This window comes from Netta rufina (genome assembly GCF_964035555.1).
Source record: "Netta rufina genome assembly, chromosome: Z".
NCBI classification, from domain to species: Eukaryota; Metazoa; Chordata; class Aves; order Anseriformes; family Anatidae; genus Netta; species Netta rufina.
The window spans coordinates 49,630,557-49,652,166 of NC_140126.1; the positions used below are offsets into that span (position 1 = coordinate 49,630,557).

A 21,610-nucleotide genomic window follows, 5' to 3' on the forward strand; every position below is an offset into this window, starting at 1 on the left:
TCTAGTACTGAGTGCATTTTGAATACACATACAAATGTAGTTAGCTAAAAAAACAAAGTAATTTGTTTGTAGGTCCATGGATGTAATATGAAGTATCATGAGTTATGTTGGTTTTAATGTCTGAAGAGAAACAGTAGCAGGGGCCAGGATTTACTGATGGAACTACAAACATTTGCAAAGTGCCTGGATCTGCAGATACTGTCTGTGAGCTCCCCTGGTGGCCCAACAGCAATCAAAGCAAAGAACATTTAAATGTAGCACTGAAACATCTCGGTGAAGGATAGACTACAGATCCCCTGAGCATTCAAGAATAACAGCATCAAGTTTTGTCTTCAGACTATGATCAATGGTAAATACAATAAAATGCCAAGAATGTTCTCCTCACAGTTCAGGGTTAAAGAATGTAGTATAACATTCAAAATTAGGCCTGGAAATCAGTCAAAGTAGCTGTAGGCATTTGGTAGCAATTTTATATGAAAGATGAGAGCACTAAAAACAAGCATTTGCTGCAAAGTCCTCATCAGTGCCTTCCAACACTTCCAAAGTTATAATTTTGATATTCCAGTGCTCTAAAAAAGCAGAATTAGGGAGAAACAGGTGAATGGAACAATAATGTCAAAAACAGGTGGAGTCTTTGACGAACACATAACAGGAGTTAAGTTCAGAACAACGTGTAGAAAACCCTTCTACATCTCTCTATTAGCTTCCACCCTCTTCCTCTACTCACATGCAACACCCGTAATTGCCAGTATACCAGGATGAGTTTCAGGTCTTGCACCAGTGTTGGGAAAGCCACCAAGCCTACAACGTGTCCACCAGAGGAAAAATACAAGGACCACTGCCTAAACCCTTCCAACAGCATAGAGTTTGTTAAAAGAAAATCACTAACCCTTCCTTCATATTCCTGCCAGCATCACCTGGGAAAAGCACAAGTATGTTTTTTTCAGCTCTTTTAAAAGCCCTTACATGCTACTCCTAACACTCCTTCTCTAGCTGTGGCAAGTCTCCAATACCGCTGAAAATTCCATGTATATGCGAGTGGAAAGATGTTATTAGTTAGTTTTCTTGATTTTGTTTTTTAATTTTCTGTAGTCCCTGCTGGCAGGAGAAATTCTGAGATCAGGAAAAAATCATTGCAAACTTGTATCTATATAAAAATGAGTAAGACCACCCTTTAATATGCATTCTTCATACTACAAGCATAGAACCAATTGCATAGCACTTACCGAAGGCACGAAGTAGCTGTGGTAGCTCCACAACAGATTTCTTATCAGCACACAGTAGCACAGTTCCTCAGGAGCACAGCTTTCTAAAGGAGTAGAATAGAAATTCTGTCATAATATAGATTGAGTCTGTCCAATTATATTACTCCAGTGGTGTTTACAGTGAGATAACATAAATAAATAGTAGCACTGGAAAAAATCTTTGTCCCATGAGTGTAATTACAGGTAGAAGAAGATAAGCTTAAAATCATTAAAGTACAGGGGCCGTTAATCTCTACCTTCTTACTCATCTCTGCTATTCTGTTTTAATAGAGCCAGTTGCACTGCATGGAGACTGAACGGAAGTACAGTCATGACTTTAACATTTTCAGGTGTTCTCTATACTTACTTGATGTAAAAAATAATTAAAAAAAAAAAAGACAGTGATGTGTTAAATGGAATTAAGGTAAGGTAGTGTCCCTTATACATGCACAGTGGTGAGCTGTCCATGGTAATTAACATAGATGTGTCCACTGAAAAAAGATTTTCATTAATATACGTCATCATGGAGGGGGCTTGACTAATAAATCTTATGTCTAAGAGGAATTTACATACCTTCAGGTACCCTTAAGCATAAAATGCCTGAGCTTGTCTGTCTAGTAAAAAAAAAAAAAAAAGTGTTGTTTTTTGTTCAGCAGGTTCCCAGAATTGCTATCCTTAGTAATGATTGTCAAGAGTCTGCCTTAATGTCTGAAAATTACTTTCAAAGATTTTGTTAGTTCCATTGAGAACAACAAAAAAAATTGCAGCCTTTCCAAGGATTCAGCTTCTCTAAAGCAATGAAATCTCTCCTATAAAAAAGATGTACCCCAGACTGGACGCTGTCATTACTGAATTTCAGTAATCAGAGGGCTCACAGTAGTCAGAGTTAGTAGCTTTGTCCTATGGTGTCCCGTTCTTTTGACATTTTCATCCCTAAGCAGACAGAACTGTGGACCTGAAGCCTGCTTATTCATCAGTTCAAAATGAACTTTAGTAGTGTTACTTGCAAATCTTTGGGGGAAATTTACTATAGCAAAGATAGTCTATGAGGAACACTGAAGCTTCTTCGACTGTTCCTTGCATTCATGTGCAATCTTAACTGGATATTCAAAACCTTTTTTTCTATGTGCAAAGGGAATACAGTACTTCTTAGTGCAATGCAAGCTAAATTTTAATGTTTCATAAGTGCACGAGATAATTTACTTTTAAATTGAAAAGGGAGAGATTTTCCGTAGTAGTGGAAGTTGTTTGGGGTGGGGAAAGAAAGAAGAAGGAAGGGATATACATGAACTAAAGAAGACTATGGAGTGGAAGAACTTTTGCTGCCATATTCAATCATATATCATGAACCTAAATTGTAGTGCCAAAACCAGGTTCAGAATAGAATTATCAGCTCAAGTTTGCAGAGAGCTATAGGTTTGTATTTCATTGAAAACTGCCTATAAATTCAATTGATTGGTTTTATCTGCTTAACTGTAAGACATTTTTGCATTCAAGAGCCAGGAGGTGACACACCTGCCATTTAAAGAGCCGCTCTTTCCAGTTTGGGTTATAGTGCTTATTTGACAGTTCTGAAGTATTCAGAAAACTCTCATCACAAAAACTCTGAAAAAATAAGAGCAAGACAGTGGATGACATACTTACTGTGCCTTTTCACCATCATCATTTAATACGGAAATGAACTCAGAATCATTTAGTGAAGATTCCTTCCATTTTGTATTTTGCATGTAAGTGATATATTTAAGTCAGACATACAGACAAGGGCAGAAAAGGATTGACATAGAAAGACACACCTGAAAGCACACCTGTCCTGCAAAAAGATCCATCTGGGCTTAGTCAAACACCACTTTCCATCTGTACTTCAGCTGGACACTAGAAAAGTCCATCAGCTGAGAAGGCTAGCGGAGTATCTTCACACCTTCAGTGTGACATGCATGTTTTTGCTTTTCTTTGGCTGTTTGCTAGCTCTCCCATTACAGGTTCCTCCCTGCAAATATCACCAAGTGAAAACAAGTTTTGAGAACCATAGGGTGGCCAGAGCCGAAGACCTGGTAAATGCAGCACGCTGTGTTAGTCCAAAACTTCAGATCCAGCTGCAGCATATGAGTCCAGCCTCTGAGCAGCCTGAGTGCTTGTCAGATTTACAGAGCAGACTGTGTAGAGCATTGTTGAGTTTAGTTCTCACTGCGTATTTGGCAGCAGGGAGTGCAATCATTCTGACACCTTGTTGTGCTACCACACAACAGTAAATAAGCCAGGTCCTGTGCAGTTGGATTCGCGCACTTTTGGACTATGTTTGCACATAAAGCTAACAGGCAGAATAATAGAAGGAGCTCAAACAGAAAATAAAGATGTGAAAATGAGGAATTAACAAGAACAGTACCGTGTAATTAAACCAGTAAGTCAGATATGTGCCATGGAGACTCCCTACAATGAAGATGCATTATCACACCGAGTGCTTGAGTTAGAGTGCTGGATACGTACAGAGAACAGTCAGCTGCCACTTGGAATGAAAAGTTCAGTGACAGCTTTCCCAGGCAATGCCAAAAGGAGTTACATGCTTGGCTCAAACTAGTTTTAGCACTTGGTCATCATTCCTCTTTTTTTTTTTTTTTTTTTTTCTTGTTTTGTGCATTTGCAAAGTCGTCCTTTAACATTCATTATGGATTTAGTCTCCCTACCCAGCTCTCCAAAATTTTGCTTATTTATAGTGGCATCAGCAATGACAGTATAAAACTGCAGCAAACATTTCACTTGTAGTCATGTGTTATGCAGGAGCAAATCACTTCCACACATCAAAACCGGTCAGAAGGGAGGGTCTGCTCTCGCAGCCCAGTTTACAAAGTGGCTGAGCCTACTGATCAAAGTGCCTTTAAATTAGTAGTCAAGCATCAGCCAAAAATCAATTCCTGCTACTGGATTCTGCGTATCGTTATTTGATTAATTCCCTTCACAAATGAAAGTATGCTCAGCAAATCTCAACAAGAGATCACAATAAGATCTCACGACATCCCAAATTACCCATGCCTAGGTAGTCCGATAGGGTATGTTCACATGTCTGGAGAGGCCAGATACCAAAAAATCTTTCACTGTTGCCTAAATTTCTACACTTTCGTAGCCTGTTTTTCTTTTTATATCTTACATTTGTTTTAAAAGGAGGGAGGTGGGGGGGTACAGACACAACAGACTAACAATATTTTCCTAGCAAGCTAACTCACCTTGGCACAGGAAGCTGCTGATGCTTTGTCTGCCTCTCTCTCTTCCCCCCTAACCAACACGCACATTGCTGAAGGAAGGACTGAGACTGTGCTCACAAAAGCAGGCTGAGTAAGAAATGGAAAATCATAGGCCACAATTAACAGCAGCTTGAGAGCATTCATTGTTTGCTTGCACTTCTGTGCAAGTGAGATTTAGCCAGATCACAGCAATAATTCTGTGAGTTGCTTTGCAAGGTAAACATCGAATGATGCTGATTTCAAAGAGGAAAGAAATTAATTAGGATGCTCTGTAAATGAAATTCAATTTGAATGAATTCAATCAAAAATGAATTTCAATTTTGATGTCATTTAAAAGTAAAAAGACGCAGCTGAATGCACAGCTCCTGGCTGGATTGTAGAAGAGATCGTGATTTCCAGTAATTAGCAAATGTTGTGTTTTGCATGTATGAAGCCAGTTTGTTCCTAAAATACAAAGATTCATACCCGTCCTTCATTTTGTGCATGTATCGTGCTGGTTGGTTGTGTGGATGGATTAACTGTGACAGGCTGTGACATCAGCAAGGGCTGGATGCTGCCTGGCTGTGTAGTTTGGCAGCGCATCCTCCCTCCCCTTACTGCTGGGCTGACTCATTCACTCCACAGGGTGAGTGAATTACGCTCAGCACAGGCCCAGTTCTGCCCTCAGAGAGAGGCACGGCGTGTGCTGAAGTCTCTGGCGTTCTGCCTCTCTGCAGAAGCTGTGCCTTAACCAAAGCAGGCAGATTTTCAGTCCCTGTTTGCAGAAACGATATCGCTGAGAAGCAAACGAAAAGAGGTATTAATGCTAACAAATAAAGCTGGAAGGGGTAAAACATGCCAGTTCTTTAGCTGGTAATATTATTATTATTTAGTAATATTTGGTCTTGCAGCTCTGAAAAATTGCCTAAACGAGGCTTTTTGGTCTGTAAAGCCTGTGAAAAGCACAGGTTGTTTTGCATAGGGACTACTAGGGATGAAAAAACAGCATTTGTGAATCTGCAAAGGGTCATTTTAGGATACACACTTCACAGAAGACGGCCAACTACCATACCTGTGGTGGCCGTAAAAAGCTAGAGCAAGTGGAGCAAGAGCATGGTAGAAGCAGCTCTGATGTGAATGAGTACCATACTGTCAGCTTCTCACTGGGTTCAGAAGGGGAGTGTTGTTTATTAATAACCCAGGAGCCTACTGATTTCGTAGTTATTCATTAATAATCTTGTGCTTAAACCTGAGGTATCAATTTAGTAGTTTTTTTGGTTGATGTTGATGAAACCTGGAGCAATAACTGCTGAGAAGGCAGCCTCTGGAAAGGTGAATGCTAATGAAATACCCTGCCCTTCATATACTCTGGGGTATCATTTCCATACTACTCACAGCCCCGTAGGACCTGCTTCTAAGGTCAGAAGGTTTTAAAGTACTCAGCAGAACAAGGATCTCAAGTAGACAGTTGGTGGTTTTGGAGCAAACAAGGTCTTTGTAACAGCCTGAACTTTAAACCGTCTCCATTTCACTCCTCATAGCTGCCAAAAGTCAAGTGAAAAACAAGGAAGCAGGATTATTTTGTGCTCTAAGAAGGACTTGGAGGGGAGCAAGCTGCCTTCCTGGAAAAAGATAAACTCGCTGACATAGTCTGTCCAGAACTCTTGACCTTCATCTTGAAGATGCTGTGCCCTCAGCTTATGTGACTCACTGTCACTTCACAGACTGCTTTCCTGGCTGAAGGAGTAAGACTGTTCCTGCTGGAGAAGCTGGTAGCAGCAAAAGGTTGAACTGACAGAGTTTATCAGTGACTGTGCCTACACCTTTCCAGTGAATATTCCTTAGGATCAGTTCTCCTTTCATCTGCAGAAAGCAAGACTCAAGGTTATAGGGACACTTTGCTTGTCATGCACATTAATTCTGTTCTGAAAATACACGGTCTCTTAAAATGGCATCAGGAACATTGGAAAGGCAGAAAGCAATTCCTTGGCACACTGTATCTAAGGGTACTCCTTATGCTAGCCACCTAAAAAAAAGCAGTTGGTTATACTTGAGAGGTGGCAATTAATTACCATGCTGTGTCACCTAGCCAAAGGCCACATCCTGGCACCGTGGCCAAAGTGTATGCCTGCATGAACCAGCGTACCAGGCCACATGATGGTCTGGCACCCAGCTAAATCATTCATCATCAGATGAATACGGGTATGTAGCATGATCTCAGGTGACACCACACCATGGTGCCTAGTATGCCCAGGCTTCACCCTCAGTTATCTCTAAACAAGATGCAGAAAGCCTCCCATGGATTAGGAGCTTTTCTAGGTGGCTCCCTCATGGCATGCACCTTTCTTTTCTGAGGTCAAACAGAACCTTGTGGAAAAATTATGTTTACTGTTAAGCTGTCATTTGTGCCACACCTCTGCCAACACCTTGTGCCAGTTTTCTGTCCCTGTTTTTCATCTGCATTCACCACTTGGCCAGCAGTCTTTCCCCTGAGGAGCACCCAGTGAGGGTGTAAGCAGCCAGCCACCACGGCTGATCTGCTGGGAGAGAGGTTGCATGGAAGCAGCAGGCATACCCGGCCCTGTGGCTGTTCTCAGACACTGGTGAAAAGAAGTTGAGCTACGTTAGCTTCTGACTTGTGTGGTAACTGTGTCCATGAGGAGTGCTAAGGGAGGCTACACGAGCTGAGTGAGGATATCTGGATGAGAAAGGCCCCGCTCTGATGTATTGATACTCCCTGGTCACATCGATTCTAGGCTAGACAAGGCTCTCCTCAGCAGAAGACCTCTGCTGATGGTCACCCCACACGCTACCTTTGAATTCCTAAACAGGGCTGTGGTCTACTGATGGGGGTCAGCCAGTGTTTCCTTTTCCAGGGAATTTTGTTCACTACATCAAAGTTTGATAAAGTTACCTTGACGTGTTATCAGAGATTCAATACTTGACTGAAGATTACCTGGAACAGAAACACTCCCTGCCTATGTTTTTCTTGCTTTCTTCTCTGTAGATAAGATATTTGGTCCAATGTCTGTGTGTGCGCTATTTTTTTAGAGTGTGCTACTATATCCCTGGATGGGATCAGCCCAGGTCAGACGAGAGGCAGATGCAACCTGCTGAGCACAGGAGGGGCACCACAGCCACAGGCTAAGGAGCAGAATTCACAGCTGTGCTAGCTGAAGCAGATCTTCATGTGAACTAAGGTGCTGACCCCTTAATAATTCCCCCCCTTCCTCCAGTATGTGGAAAGGCTGCAGAAAGCTGTTAACAGTGGCCGCTGGTAACCTTTGACTCAGCAAAGGATGGCCCACGAAGCAAGCCATCTTTCCGAAAAAGAAAATCGTGAGACTTTGTGGCAGTAAGCAGGCCCCCCTCCTTACTCATCACTGCTCTTCATGTGCACAGCACAGCTGTGACATGAGACACTCAAGAGAAACACATACAAATGGACCTGGAACCATGACCATGGCAAAGGCTGGAAAGAAGCTTCACCAGCAGGAGCAGGCTCTGGAGTACAGCAGCCTCAGGCCTGGGACTTACAGCAACATTGCTGCCAGGATGTCAGTACAAATGCTTAACTGCAGTTCCTGCTTGTGGCTGAAGAAAAGGAAGGGCTTACCTGGCAAGTCTCCCTGAAAAGCACAGGAGAGGAACTTCTGAAAGCCAGGCACAGACAGGGCAGAGATTGCTGCTCCACATCAGAAGTAGCCAACAGCAAACCGTGAGCAATCCCAGTCTGGCAAGCGTTCAGCTGAAATGATGAGCACACATACTTCTGCCTGTTCATAAATAGAGCAAGGGCTGTCTAGAAACCATGACTTAGGAGCAGAGAGATCAGGAAGGAAGGAAGCAAGACAAGAGGTTGCACATTGGTGAAGGTTTGCAAGTCAAATCAAATGCCTTCTTGCAGTTGTTTCTTACAGCTGTGTTGATCAGTTTTGATCTTGTCATCAGTGTCTTGAAATTATATTTGCTGTCTTGTGTGGTAACAGCCTGACACTTGAGCCGGTATTCACCATGCAGAAAGTCCGGATTTAATACCAGCTTACAAGCTCCCTGCTGTGCCTCACAAGTGGCAGTCAGCACTGCCTACAGACACCTCATGACATGCAGCCCTGCAACCCGAATTCTAGTGATCACGTATAGGTCATTAAAAAAACATCCACTTCACATTGGAAAAGTAACATTATAAAGGGTAAGAACAAGGTCTGTGAAAGTGGCAATCATATCAGTCAAGTAGTCATTTTATGTTCTTGAAGTTGGAGATAAATTGGTTATACAAACCCATAAAAAGCCCAGAAAACATTATTTCATGCAGCTATTCAAACACCTGGTCTGATGACTGGTGCTATGTCAAAGCAGCGCCTCTAATGTATTTTTTTCTGACAAAAATTATTTCAGGTATTGAAATAGAAAAAGGTTGTAACTTGCATATCTTTTTAATAGCAGGATACTTACTAATCCATCTGCAAGCAATAAAATATTCTCATAAAGTGGCAGATCAGCCAAAGGAAGTACGATCTACACACCTACACACGTAGCACAGCAAATAACGTACTGCCACCTCTGTCATGGCTGGCAATGGCATTCTGTTTTAAATATTTTACTTAGTGGACACAACAGAAAAAATGTAGATTTGCTGGGACCTTGAGTGTACTTGCATAGGACAGAAGGCCTTGTTTACACGTGTATTTTCACGTAGTACTGTGTAGCCCTTAGACTGGAGTCAGAACGACGTTTGTTCCTTTGCTATTATTTGAATGGCTTTATTAAGTTTTTTACAAGACAGTAGAGTTAATCATTCGTGTGCTCACTGACTGTAAGTGTGCAAGTAAGCAAATATTTCAATAGAACACAGGGTATAACTGGAAATAGTTAATGGATCTGAGGGAGCAGAACTACATTTTGCAACAAAATATTTGTCTTTGAACTTTGGAATAGGACTGACAGACTTTTTTTTGTTGTTGTTTTTTAAATGTCTGTCTAAGCCAAAAAAGAAAAAAGGCTTGTTCCAAACAGCCATTCTTTAGTTCAACAGTAACTTCTGAAATGCTCATATGGGTACGACAGTAAATCTGACATTTTCTTCTTTCACATCTGCATTGTTTGACTTTGGCAGGAGCTGCAAGCCTGTCAGTGGCCGCAGGCATGACGATGTCTGTCATGGTGGAAGAACATGCTTTGAAAGAGATAAGCCAGCTTCAGGTCTTTGGTGAGCGTGTGGCCATGCTGGGACTAGAAGTGTGTGCATGGTTATGCCACAGATGGGGTTGGTACTCACTAATATGGCTTGGATTACACTTGTTCTGCCTGTTCTGTTTTGCTCTCTAAATCACAGTCAGAGATGCTGATGGCACGTTTTCATCTTTACATCGCACAGTTCCCTTCTTTATTGGCTAGGCAATTCTGTCAGCCCTTCTCTGAGAACTTCAAGATTACTCCTACAGTTTCTTAACTGAAACTTTCTCTTGTCAAGAGAGGACAGAGGAAGAACCCTCTGTCAAAGTGGCTCACATCCCTTCTTCCCTGTTAAGGGCATGGAAAGAAACGAGTTTGTGAATCTCTACACAGCATCCAGCAGTGATTAAGAGATCTTCTCTTGACTGTACTGCTCCCGCTTCCTACTCTTTGTGGCCAGCATGCCTTGCTAGCTCTGATCAGGTAAAATCCCTGTGTCTGATTGTCTCTCCCCCTTCTATCATACCCAGGGCATTGTGCCTGCAGTTCATTTGTACAACCCAAGCAGAGGCAGGGTGCCTAGGACAGAGTGGTTAAGGCAGCAGAGGCAGAGCTCAGGCTGCAGTGGACCAGGGAAATTAGGTTTCTCCGGCAAGGATGGAGAAATCAGCTCTGACAGATAATGGCAAGACCCTAAACATCTTGGCTAAGGGTCATACTAGGGCTGCGCTTAGTCTCCAAGGGTGCTTACAAAACCTTTTGCTCAGGGCATTCAGAAGCAGAATTTGGACACCAGCCCAAAGCTGTGGCTTGTGCCAAATGGCAGTAAGTTACCTTAACAGAATACTGTCAACATCAGTTAATTCTGAATTCCTTGTTGGTACTTCATACTGCAAGACCTCTTCTGCCCTGTCAGATTTCAGTTAAATCAGGCTACACGCTCAGAAGTTTGGGCAAACCGTACACAACCTACATGTCACATTATATTTGTTTTCAGTGGGTGCCATGATAGAAAAATCTTTCAGGAATTTAAAGTGTATCTTCAAACGTATCATAGATCATTGCAAATTGCATTTCTCAGCCCCTGGGTAAAAGACCTCCGGTGTTCCCATGCAGTTGCATGCCCAAATTTTGCACTGATGAATTTTGCAATCCTGCAAGAATTTCTGAAACAAAGGAATGCATCGTGGGGCTTTTACTAAGTCTTTGAATTCATAGAATCATAGAGTATCTTGCGTTGGGTTATTCAGATATGGAAAATTCAGATATTTAAATGTGGCTGACAGAATACTGACACTTCTAAATACAGATGCAAGTTGGAAATACAAATCATTGCAGCCAGAGATCCCAGAAGTACAGAAGAAATATTAAGTGAATGCCAACAATAAAGTAAAAATTACAAGCAAATTACAATTGTGTGTATAAATTCACCGTTCTGTGAAAGGCATTTTCTCAGCGGTTTTTCAACCCATGAGCACTTTTAAGGAAAGTCTATTGTATATTACAAATAAAAGAGCATTAAGAAAGACTGCATATGAGACGAGATGGAAACCAGCTGGCCTATCAGTCGGTAATAACAGTCTCAGTAAGTTTTGCTTTGGGAGGAGTACAGAGAGCCTAAGACACTGTAAAACACTCAAAACCCAACAAGCAACCTCATTCTATGACTTCTATTGCTGCTGCTGGAATAGGAAAAGAGCGTGTGTTGGACAAGAAAAATGGCTTGCTTATGGTGAACAACCTTTAGAGCAAGAACATGTGGGTGCAGTTGCAAGAAACCTAGTTATATGTAAATTTTGAGAGCCAAAATAAGGCACACATCTGGCTTGTCTGCAAACAAATGCTGCAATATTTACATTGGACCATTTTATCACCTGTATTCTTCAGAGTGATGAATGAGAAACTTCACTACAATTTTACTGCCTTGGATAACCTTATGGATCTCCTGTGGGAAAATAAGTTAATTCCAGGTAAGAGCAGCTCCGTCTCCTCACTGCTAGCCACATCTGTTTGACCATATTGTGCAATCATCAGATAGAACCACTCTTAGTGAACTTTGCCAAAGCTGATTTTGATCCGAATTCATTTTTTTTACTGCTTGCATTTACCTCATGTCCACGTAAATGTAAACAGTGTAAGAAAAGTATTATTAGGGCACTTAAGACAACACAAATTCTTTTACATTGCTTGCAACAATAATCTGAGATGTGTCAACTGGAAAATTAGATTTCTTGAAGAGGAGAGAGTTTTGTACCCATTAGCTTTGTGCCTCAAAGGGGCCAGAGAAGCAGGTCCTCAAAGTATAGCCTGCCCTGTATTTCTGCAGTGTTTGGTGTTCACCCTGTGCCTTCAGGTTGTGATTGTAACTATTATTATTGATTACTATTGTCATCAACAAGTAACAAGAGTGAGCAACCTCAAATCTGAAATATTCCCAGTGGGGACATGTAGAAACAGGAAAGAAAGTCCACTAAACAATGCTGCTTGTTATCTGTGTTTCTTCACTAACACGTTTGCTTCAGATAATGCAAAAACCCCTTAGGTAATCAAAAGGGATTATCGTTCACAATAAATAAATAAATAAATAAATCTATTTTTTTGTGTCTATTTTAGGATTTGAATTGATGGGAAATCCATCAGGATATTTTTTAAATTTTGAAGATAAAGAGCAGGCAGTAAGATGGAGAAATTTAATTACACTTCTGGCCAGGAGATACATAGGTAAGTTTCAAAAAAACAAACCAAACCAAACCAGAACAAAACAAAAACAAACAAGCAAGTCCTATTACTTATTCTGTTGTGATCCTTTCTAACTACCTCAGAAAATTTTATGGGTTGTGTTCAATGTCATGACACTGGATTTCAGCACAAAACAGGAAAAGACCCATGCCAGAATAGCCAATGGGACAATTGCCCCATTTTGCTATTCCATGTCCAACAGCCTGAATGTGCAGTGTGTTCTGGGCAGCACATTTAGCCTTCCTCTCGGGACTGAGTTTTAACTTCTTTATGTTATTGTGGTTGTAAACCACCAGCTGGCATTAGGGCATGATAACCTGAATGCATCCCACATGACAGCTCCAAATATTTCCAACAAAGCAGAAGCCTTAGCCTGAGTCTCATTTAGGCCGGGTGCCCTCCCCACAAAGCTATTATTCACATCACCTCACTGCAGTTCTGTGTTGGTGGTCCTGTCATCTTTTTCAAACATTGCTCCATCCAAAATGAAGTATCGTTTTGAAATCACCAAAATTGCATTTTCCGGATTATTAAAAACAGTTAATTTACACTCCAGTGCAGTATAACAAGGTGGTGTAACCTCATGTGTAGCACATGTCTAACTGATAGGATTGTCTGTACATGCACTCAACTCACTGATAAATGAGGCCTCTCACACAGACAGATACGGATTGGTGCATGTTGCTAAATGGAATTTTGAAACTTGGAATGAACCAGACCACCATGACTTTGACAATGTGACTATGACAGTGGAAGGTAAGCATATTTTGGAGTACTTACTAGTGTAGTAAGGGAGAAGTGTGTGTGTGTGTTGGGTGGGAAACAGTAAGAAAGGAGAGATGCTGGAAAAGAAATAAGGTAGATAGGAGAGCTAAGGAGTGTGAAAGGTGTATCTAATCTTTTTTGCTCAGGTCATATTACTTACTACAATAATTACTCTGTTCCCTGCTTGAGCATCAGTGCAACACAGAGCTAGCAGAACAGGGAAAACAGAAGAGGAGTTACACTGTTAAGTCCTGTTCATTGGTTATAAAACACTATAAAGTAGTTTACTAGAGGTAGCAGGATGGAGGGTGGAGTAAGAGGAAAACCATTCACTGATAGATGCATGATTTGGGAACCTGTCCTCACAAGACCTTTGAAAGAACCTTGTGAATGCAGCAGAGGTTTTCGTGTCTTCTCATGTTGCCAGTGCCTTGGAAAGAGTAGACTCAGCTTGTGAGGTCCTGCCAATAAATGCAATAATAGAAAGATATAATATCTCCCCCCCAGTTTTTGACCAAGATTCTATTTTGAGTTATTATTGTTGATACATGTATCTGCTTGGACTTCAGGGTTCCTCAACTATTATGATGCCTGCTCAGAAGGATTAAGAGCAGCCAGTCCTCTACTAAAATTTGGAGGGCCTGGAGATTCCTTCCACCCCTTTCCCAAGTCACCCATATGCTGGAATCTTCTGTGTCATTGCTACAATGGAACCAACTTCTTCACAGGGGAGACTGGTGTAAGACTGGACTACATCTCTCTTCATAAGAAGGTTGGTCCATGACTTCAATTTAAAGCTATTTTTAATCAGTGTAGTCCAACTTACATTTTATTCTGATTTACGACATTGATTCCTAGGTGAGTGTGCAACCTATATCAGGAATCATAACTAGCTGCCTATTCTAAAGAAACTTTGAAGAATATGGTCAGTTGCAAGACTTCAACTCTAAGGCCCATGCCTAATGCCCACAGGGATTCAGCTCCTCTACATCTTATGTTTTAGGAGGAGCTCATACAATCAGTACATACTGTAGTGGATGAGGTGTAAGATTCTAATACTGTCTAGTCCTCAAGCTCCTCAGGAGCTCTATTAACATGTTCTCATAATGTATTTAGGACTCTGTGTCGTGTCTCTACTACCATTTGCTCGCTTTTATTAAGCAGACATGAAATATTTTTGCAGGGAGGTGGGCGTTCTCTCTACATCTTGGACCAAGAAGTGGAAACAGTTGAACAGATTCAGAAGTTGTTTCCAAAATTTGCTTCTGTTCCCATATACAATGATGAAGCAGATCCTCTGGTCGGATGGTCCATCCCACAGCCGTGGCGAGCTGATGTGACATATGCAGCTATGGTTGTAAAGGTAACTTTGTTCATTGACAGTCTTGTCACATTTGGGTCTCCTAAAGTGTTAATGCAGTTGCAAAAGTAAACTTACAGTCAATTTTTATTTTTTCTTATTCTGACTACTCAGAATAACAGAAATAAAATAGAGAGCCTAATAAATACAGACGGTGTTTCCCTGAACAGTTTAACAGTAGCTTTACTTACTTTGTATTAATTTTCTTCATCTGCCCTAAAAAAAAACCTGATAACTAGCCATCCATGTGTTGGAGAATGTGTTGGATAGTGTATACAATTTCCCAGTTAAATCCCCCTGATAAGACTATACCCACACATTCTCTCTCCAAGCTGTCACCTCACTTCTGTGGGATTACTTCCCAGCCTCTTCACAAGTTTATCTTGTCAAGGGACATCAGGTATAATTATGAAGTCCATTGAGCTCTAAGCATAAGCCCATTCTTTGTCTTTGGATAATGATTCTCTACATATGGTCATATTAATTACTGCCAATACTGCTCCTGATCAGAAAAGCAGAAGGCGAAGAGAATGCTCAGCTTTCCTGCCCTTGCAGGAACAGTAGTGTGGTCCCTGAGCAAGCTCAGGTCTTTCCCCTACAAAGCAACAGTTCCCACTGCATGCCTGTTTTGTGAGTCACTACTTTATACAGCATCCAGAGTCCAAACACTCCTGTGCAAAGCAGTAATTCCCAAACGTGGGAGCATGTATGTCACCCAGGAATGGGATGCATGTTGTCAGCTGTGCCTGTGGACAAAGGCTTCTAGCTCCTTTAGGCTGCAATTCAGAAGGATTCTTCTCCAGAGCAGCAAGTCACTGGCTGCATTGCAGGGAGTTTGTGAGAGAAACAGCAGTGTTTATAGTGACATGGTGTTATGAGGGGATAAAAAAGACCAATCCAACAAAAAATTAACACTTCGGTAGATAGGAGCTGGAGCCCAGTGTTGTTAAATGTACGTTCTTCAGGGTCACAATTATGAGACCTTCTCTGTTGTCAGCTTTCTGAAGTAGTGTTTGATTCTGATATCTAGGCACAATCCAGTAAACTCTGGCTTTTTGAAGAACAGCTCAGTAACCAGTGCAATACTGAGAGAGAATGTATTCCTTGTTAGCACTAAAAGGATAACACTCCTCGTTGAGGAATGGAATCCGGGACCAATTTATAGGCAGTCTAATGGGTACAAAGTAACTCCACATATGGAGTATTTACATTTATTTCAGCTAATAAATACAGTTTGCTAATCCAATATTCAAAACAGAGGAATATCATTTGTAGTTCAGTCACCAAGGAAACATATTAATAATTTTTGCAAACTACCAGTGGTAGTCATTTCAGAGAATTTTTATTGCCTAAACTGTGTGGATACTTCAAATTTTCCAGTGATTAATATATTATCTAAAAATAGTTTCTTCAAGAGGTGTGAAGAACAGTTTTGTTCTTCATACTTTCCTAAATGACAGAGTGACAGCTCTTTCTAATATGCCATAAAGATTAAAAATAAAAAATAAATAAAGGTACCGTGTTTTCTTTGGATTTTTTTCCATGATGAAGTTCCATTTTCTCCACGATTTTTTAGGTAATCATCCAGCATCAAAACCTGCTTATTGCCAAAGCCAACAACACCATCAACTACACACTGCTGAGTAATGACAATGCCTTCCTGAGCTACTACCCGCACTACTTCACACAGCGGACTCTGACAGCACGTTTCCAGATGAACAATACGAAGCCACCTCATGTCCAGATGGTGCGGAAACCAGTGCTGACTGTCATGGGCTTGCTGGCACTGCTAGGTATGGTAATCACCGAGGAGAGAGCACATCAGTAACTTCATCTACCTAGGAGCTTCTCGCATGACAGAGATTAGGTCAGCCACCTCACTCCTGACAAATGCCAGATTTCTCCTACCCAGCTGTGGTTGTTAGAAAAATGAACTCTCGTTTCCTCCGAGAAATTAATAGCTCAGGAGAATCTTCCTGACAGCCTGTCATCTCTTTGATTTAATCTACTGCTTTGTTTACAAATTCTGCATGCCAACCACTCTTTTTAGTTGACTGGTACTTCCTCATGTGCCATCATTTCAGGCTGTAAATGACTTTAATAAATCCCTACAGCTGTAAGACACATGCAGCCTACTAAAGGAAGATCCTAACTCACTGTTACATATGTAGACTTTGTTAGCTGAACTGCTAAGCATAAGACCTGCTGTAGTATGTGCATGCTCTGCAGTAATAAAATCCACCCATAATCCTGACTGATGCTACACCTGATAAAAAAGCTATAGGCACTCAGCTTATATATCCTTATATTTTGACCCTTTTTATATCAGAAGTTGGACAGACTAGCAGTTATGCTTACAGAGTTGTCACATTTTTTCAAAGGAGAAAAGCAAATCTTTGCAGAAGTAAAGAGCAGTGAAGGCAAAAGCACTGAAAATGACACGGTTGGTGTCCTGGCATCTGTGCACACCCCAAGTGAGCTGCAGCCCTCAGACAGTTGGCAAGCTACCCTACTGATTTATTCAAGTGAAGATAACAGGACTTCATCCAATATCAGCACTGTCACAGTGAATGCCACCCACTTCCCCAAACTTAGAGGTAAGCAAACACCATGTAGGCAGTTCACATAATTGATTATGAAGGCAGAACATGTGCTGAAAAACTTCTGATGAGTTTATTTTCCTGGCAAGAGTTTCATTTGCTAACTTTCTCACTCATCTTTTGGGCACTCCCATTTTTTTCTATGGTGTTCTTGTAGGAAAAGCTCTTTCTACTTTGCCCCTGTCTTTAACAACAGCTGCAAATGCTGCCTTTTCAGAAAGCTATTCGTCTTAGCTGGGTAATGCCAGGCAAAAAATTCCCTTACCAAGATCACTCCAAGGTAGCCAACATGACCACACTAGTACACAATTGATGCAGTTGTCCAACAAATGCATGTAGCACCTCTGCAAAATTAAATGGGCTTCAATTCTGGATGTGGAAATAATAACTTAAAATTTGAACTTGGAAACTATAGGTTGGGTTGTAGAGCCTTGTAAGAGTGCTAGCCCTGACCTCATGACTTTCCACTGGAAGCCAGGATCCAGAGTGCTGAAATCACTTTTGCGAATGTCAATGTCAACACCTTCTGCTACATTTATCCTTGTTGGTATTTAAATCCAAATGGAGGGTTTACTTTCTTTCATTTGTGTTCCTGAAGAGCCAGTGTATATGACGTATTACCTGGATAACAACCAAACCAATCCCTACCTGAAGTGGAAGGAACTAGGAAGCCCTGACTTTCCCTCCCCAGAGCAGTTCCAGCAAATCAGGGATGCTGAGGTATGACTGTGTATTTGCTTGAAGTGTTGTATGGCCAAAGTGGTTGTTAATTGGTTAATTACAGATAAAGAGACAAGGCATCAGGTCAGGTAGTCAAATGTTTTTCCTTAGTCCACTGTCATGTGTTTCTCCTATGCATTTGGAAATGGACTTGCAGCCATGCAGAGAAGTGTATCTCACAGACAATTGGTAGCTTTGCATTCATGTTAATGCAAGCGACCAAATGTAGATCACTGTCTTCTCTGCTAGTGGCCCCAAATAAGTCCCATGGACCTGCATGCATTACAGGAGGATCACACTGCCTCAGCAGATAGTTGAAAGGAAAACCCCTCAATAATAACAGAAAACAAACAGCCCCTTGAGGTGGAAACTACCCAGTGCTAGTTCAGGAGACGCTTGGCCTCTCCTCGTTGTGCCTCTCAGGGGCTCCTGGGGAGGCCTGCAGTTTCCCCTTGTCCTCACCAATTGCGATTTCACCCCAGAGGGGACTGAGGAATAAGTTCTTAGGTGTCCCCCCTCACTGAGAAAAGCCATGCCCAGATTACTCACTGTGTATGAGAATATGTGAGTGGCAGGTAATTTTAGCTCGTTCTCTCATAGCATTCGGACCCATGGGTTAAAATAAAGGCGAACACCTTTACCAACTCAGTGCTCACAGACAGTAATTGCCTTCTGACTTTGGTGTACAGTAGTACTGTGTCTTCTCTTCCCAATCACTATAAACCTCTATTGCTTAGGCCTATGGGATCCTATAGGAGCCATCAGGTCTTCCTTTGGCAAGACAGCAAAAAGGCTTTAGATCCTTTTGGCCGTCTTGTGAAACCTCATCTGAGTGGCTGTTGCAGCTAGCAATAACTTTCAGTGCACACTGGAGATCTACAGCAAAGAGGTGGGGCAGTTTGTAAAGACCTGAGAGCCTGAAAGGCATGCCTGAGAGGTTACTTAAACCAGCAGACTGCAGCTAAAGGGCACTGTGGCCTAGTATTTTGTGGGATGGACGTAAGCTGTGTGTTTTGTGAAGGGTTGGAATACAGCCAAAATAGAAAAGTCTGCTAGGTTGAAGAACTTTGATGGTTATAAACCATGTATCAGCAAATATTTACAACTCTACCAGAATTTTTTTATAGCCCCTAAGTAAATGCACAGTCATTTTACACTGATGTAACAGTTAGATATTGCATTCTGTAATGTAATGATGGAAGATTATTCACAAGTCCTGTCTTTGAATCCACAGGACCCAGTGGCAACAGGCCCCTTCGCTTTTCCTGAAGGTGGCATCCTGACGCTGAAGCAAGACTTCCCCGTTCCCTCAGTCTTTCTCATCCACATCTGTGCAAGACCCAGTTCTGTACCTGATCAAGTATGTGAGTTCTACCAACAGACGTGCCAAATTAGAAACTGCTTCCTTCTTCAAATCTCATTAAGCATTTGGGCCTATTATTTATTAAAAGTACCACAGTACACGTAGTAAATAAACAGTTATTTCCTTTGATAAGAAGGCTATCCGAGGCATAATTCAAGATAAAGCATTCCACAGCAAGTGATAGGAGCCATCACTGAGATAAAAGCACGTTTACCAATGGTAGGAAAATAATAATGCGGCAATACAGTCTCTGCTTTAAAATTATGTCATGTGCTACCAGGCTTGACGACAGCTCTCCAGTTAATAATTCATAGCTAAAAATGAAGTGAATTCATGCCTGTCCTAGGTTAGGTATCTGTATCTGCGTGTTCAGTCCCAAGATAACTATGCTCATAGTGGTGCACAGAGCCTCTGAAGGTCTTCTGCAAGGTCTAGAGGTTGGAGACTTGTAGTCTACAAAGCTGCAGAGGTAGAAATTTTGTTTTTTAATCCAAGTCTCAATGGAAAGAATCAAAGGAAAATCTCAGTAAGGTGGGATGAGGGCAGAACATCTAGCCTTACTGATTGGTTTGTACAGCTTTCTGATATGGGCATTTGTCTTTGGACAGGTGACTGGTGTTCGTTTCATCCCTCTCACAAAAGGACAGGTTGTTGTGTTGTGGGACGATGGTTGTGTAAATTCAAAGTAAGTGCCTTTTAAAATACAATGGGTATAACCAACACATGACTCGCTAAGTTGCCACCAGTCCTTCAGAGTGAAACAAGTTTACTCATTAATGACTACTTGCTCCTTGAGAGATGCTACAGTACATTTGCATGGCAAAATGAACTGTATAACCCCCATGTATTTACAGGAAGTAATTCTGACAAATTTATTGTCTGAGCAAGAGGATCTGCATGCTGCTCACCAGCATCCAATGACATTTTTGAGGGACTTTCCTTCAGCATAGCACACAGGAAGATTCATGACAAAAACTGTTTTACTAACAGGTGCTTAGGTAGAATTATCCATAAGTCTATAGGTTGGAAGAGAAAACCTCCAGTTCCTTGCTCCAGCAAGCTATACTGGAATAGAAACTTTCCGTAGCTGAACTATCCAAAGCGGTCCAATATACACCCAGAGTTCCTCATGAAGCACTGATAGAGCTTCTTTTCAAGTCAGACTTCATCTTTGATAACCTCTGGTCTGGGAGTGAAAAATGCTTACCAGTTTATGATGCCACAAGTACCCCATATTGCAAGTCAGGCTGGATTTTCTTCTGTGGCCTGTTGGAGCTGTGATTCCTCCTAAAATACACAATTCATGCCATCCTGCATTTTATAGCAGTGAGTCAACTGAATATTTCCTATTTTTGGCATTTGTTATTATGTCTCTGAGATTAAGATTTGATAATTCGCTGCACTATCAGTTGTGTTTACCAGCTCATCTGGTTTTCTTTTCTAGATGTATAAAGACATTTGAAGTGCAGTTCTCACCAGATGGAAAAGCCTACCGGCGGATTAATGCCAAAGACACAATATTCACTCTCTGGGTCTACAGTCCAGGTAAGGCCAAAACACACATACCACATAATTTCTCATGTTAATTACTCCATTGATAAATGTGTGAAACTCCACTTAGTAACTACTGAAAACACATAACTTGCTAGTGACATACATTCCCATCACAAATAAGAGCATGTCCCTTCTTTTAGGACCACATTCTTTGTGAAATCCGTATTCTCAAGGACAAGCATTTATTGAAAAATAGTCATGAGGACATTATTATAAACATTGCTACAAGTAAATTCTTGTCACAGAAACCAAAGTCACCCAGACAAGGGCCTTTGCAAGCTCCCTGGGAGGCAAAGCAGCTCCTTTGTCTCTGCTGTTACTGGTGCAGAGGCATGCAAAAATGAGAACAAAAAAAATTGCTCCACATGATCAGAGCTTGGCATTGTGCTGATCCTGGCATTGTACTTTTGGTAGTTCACTCAAAGCAAGACAATGCTGAGGTTTGGGCTCAGTCCCATGGATATTGGTCATGAGTTAGCCTGAGAGTGTGGCAAATACAGTTTGTACAGTGCTCTTCGTGTAGGGTGGTAGGAGCAAGCAGCCTTGGTAACATTTGCTTAGTACCACTTGAGGCTTGAGGTGTTTAACTACCAGCCTTGGCAACACACAAGCAAGTATGAGGTCACATCCACCTTTCTTGCAGGGGTTGACTGTCATACATTTATCATGCTCTGAGCTGCAGCAGCAGAAGCTTGCACATCTGCACTCCTCCTGGTCATCTGTTCCTGTTCTTATACCTGTTTACGGTTTGACAGGCTTAAGCCACTGAAGCCCCCAGTTTGTAAAAACAGAAGAGGTCCTTCTGTAGGACAGTTTGTTTTAGCTGTCTGAACACCTAACCAAGGAGAGAATCCTCTCTTTGCTGTTTCCTAGAG

General features: G+C 41.5%; 1 protein-coding gene across 1 annotated transcript in view; it reads left to right on the forward strand.

Annotated features, from left to right (window-relative positions):
- IDUA (alpha-L-iduronidase) overlaps positions 1-21,610 on the forward strand; it is a 47,468-nt gene that overhangs the window by 24,259 nt on the left and 1,599 nt on the right. The window contains exons 3-13 of the mRNA XM_084304726.1: positions 11,522-11,604; positions 12,248-12,355; positions 13,034-13,129; positions 13,708-13,910; positions 14,322-14,501; positions 16,075-16,291; positions 16,880-17,095; positions 17,697-17,818; positions 19,053-19,178; positions 19,790-19,866; positions 20,626-20,726. Coding sequence (XP_084160852.1) covers positions 11,522-11,604; positions 12,248-12,355; positions 13,034-13,129; positions 13,708-13,910; positions 14,322-14,501; positions 16,075-16,291; positions 16,880-17,095; positions 17,697-17,818; positions 19,053-19,178; positions 19,790-19,866; positions 20,626-20,726 — 1,529 coding nt within the window. The remainder of the gene's footprint in view (positions 1-11,521; positions 11,605-12,247; positions 12,356-13,033; positions 13,130-13,707; positions 13,911-14,321; positions 14,502-16,074; positions 16,292-16,879; positions 17,096-17,696; positions 17,819-19,052; positions 19,179-19,789; positions 19,867-20,625; positions 20,727-21,610) is intronic.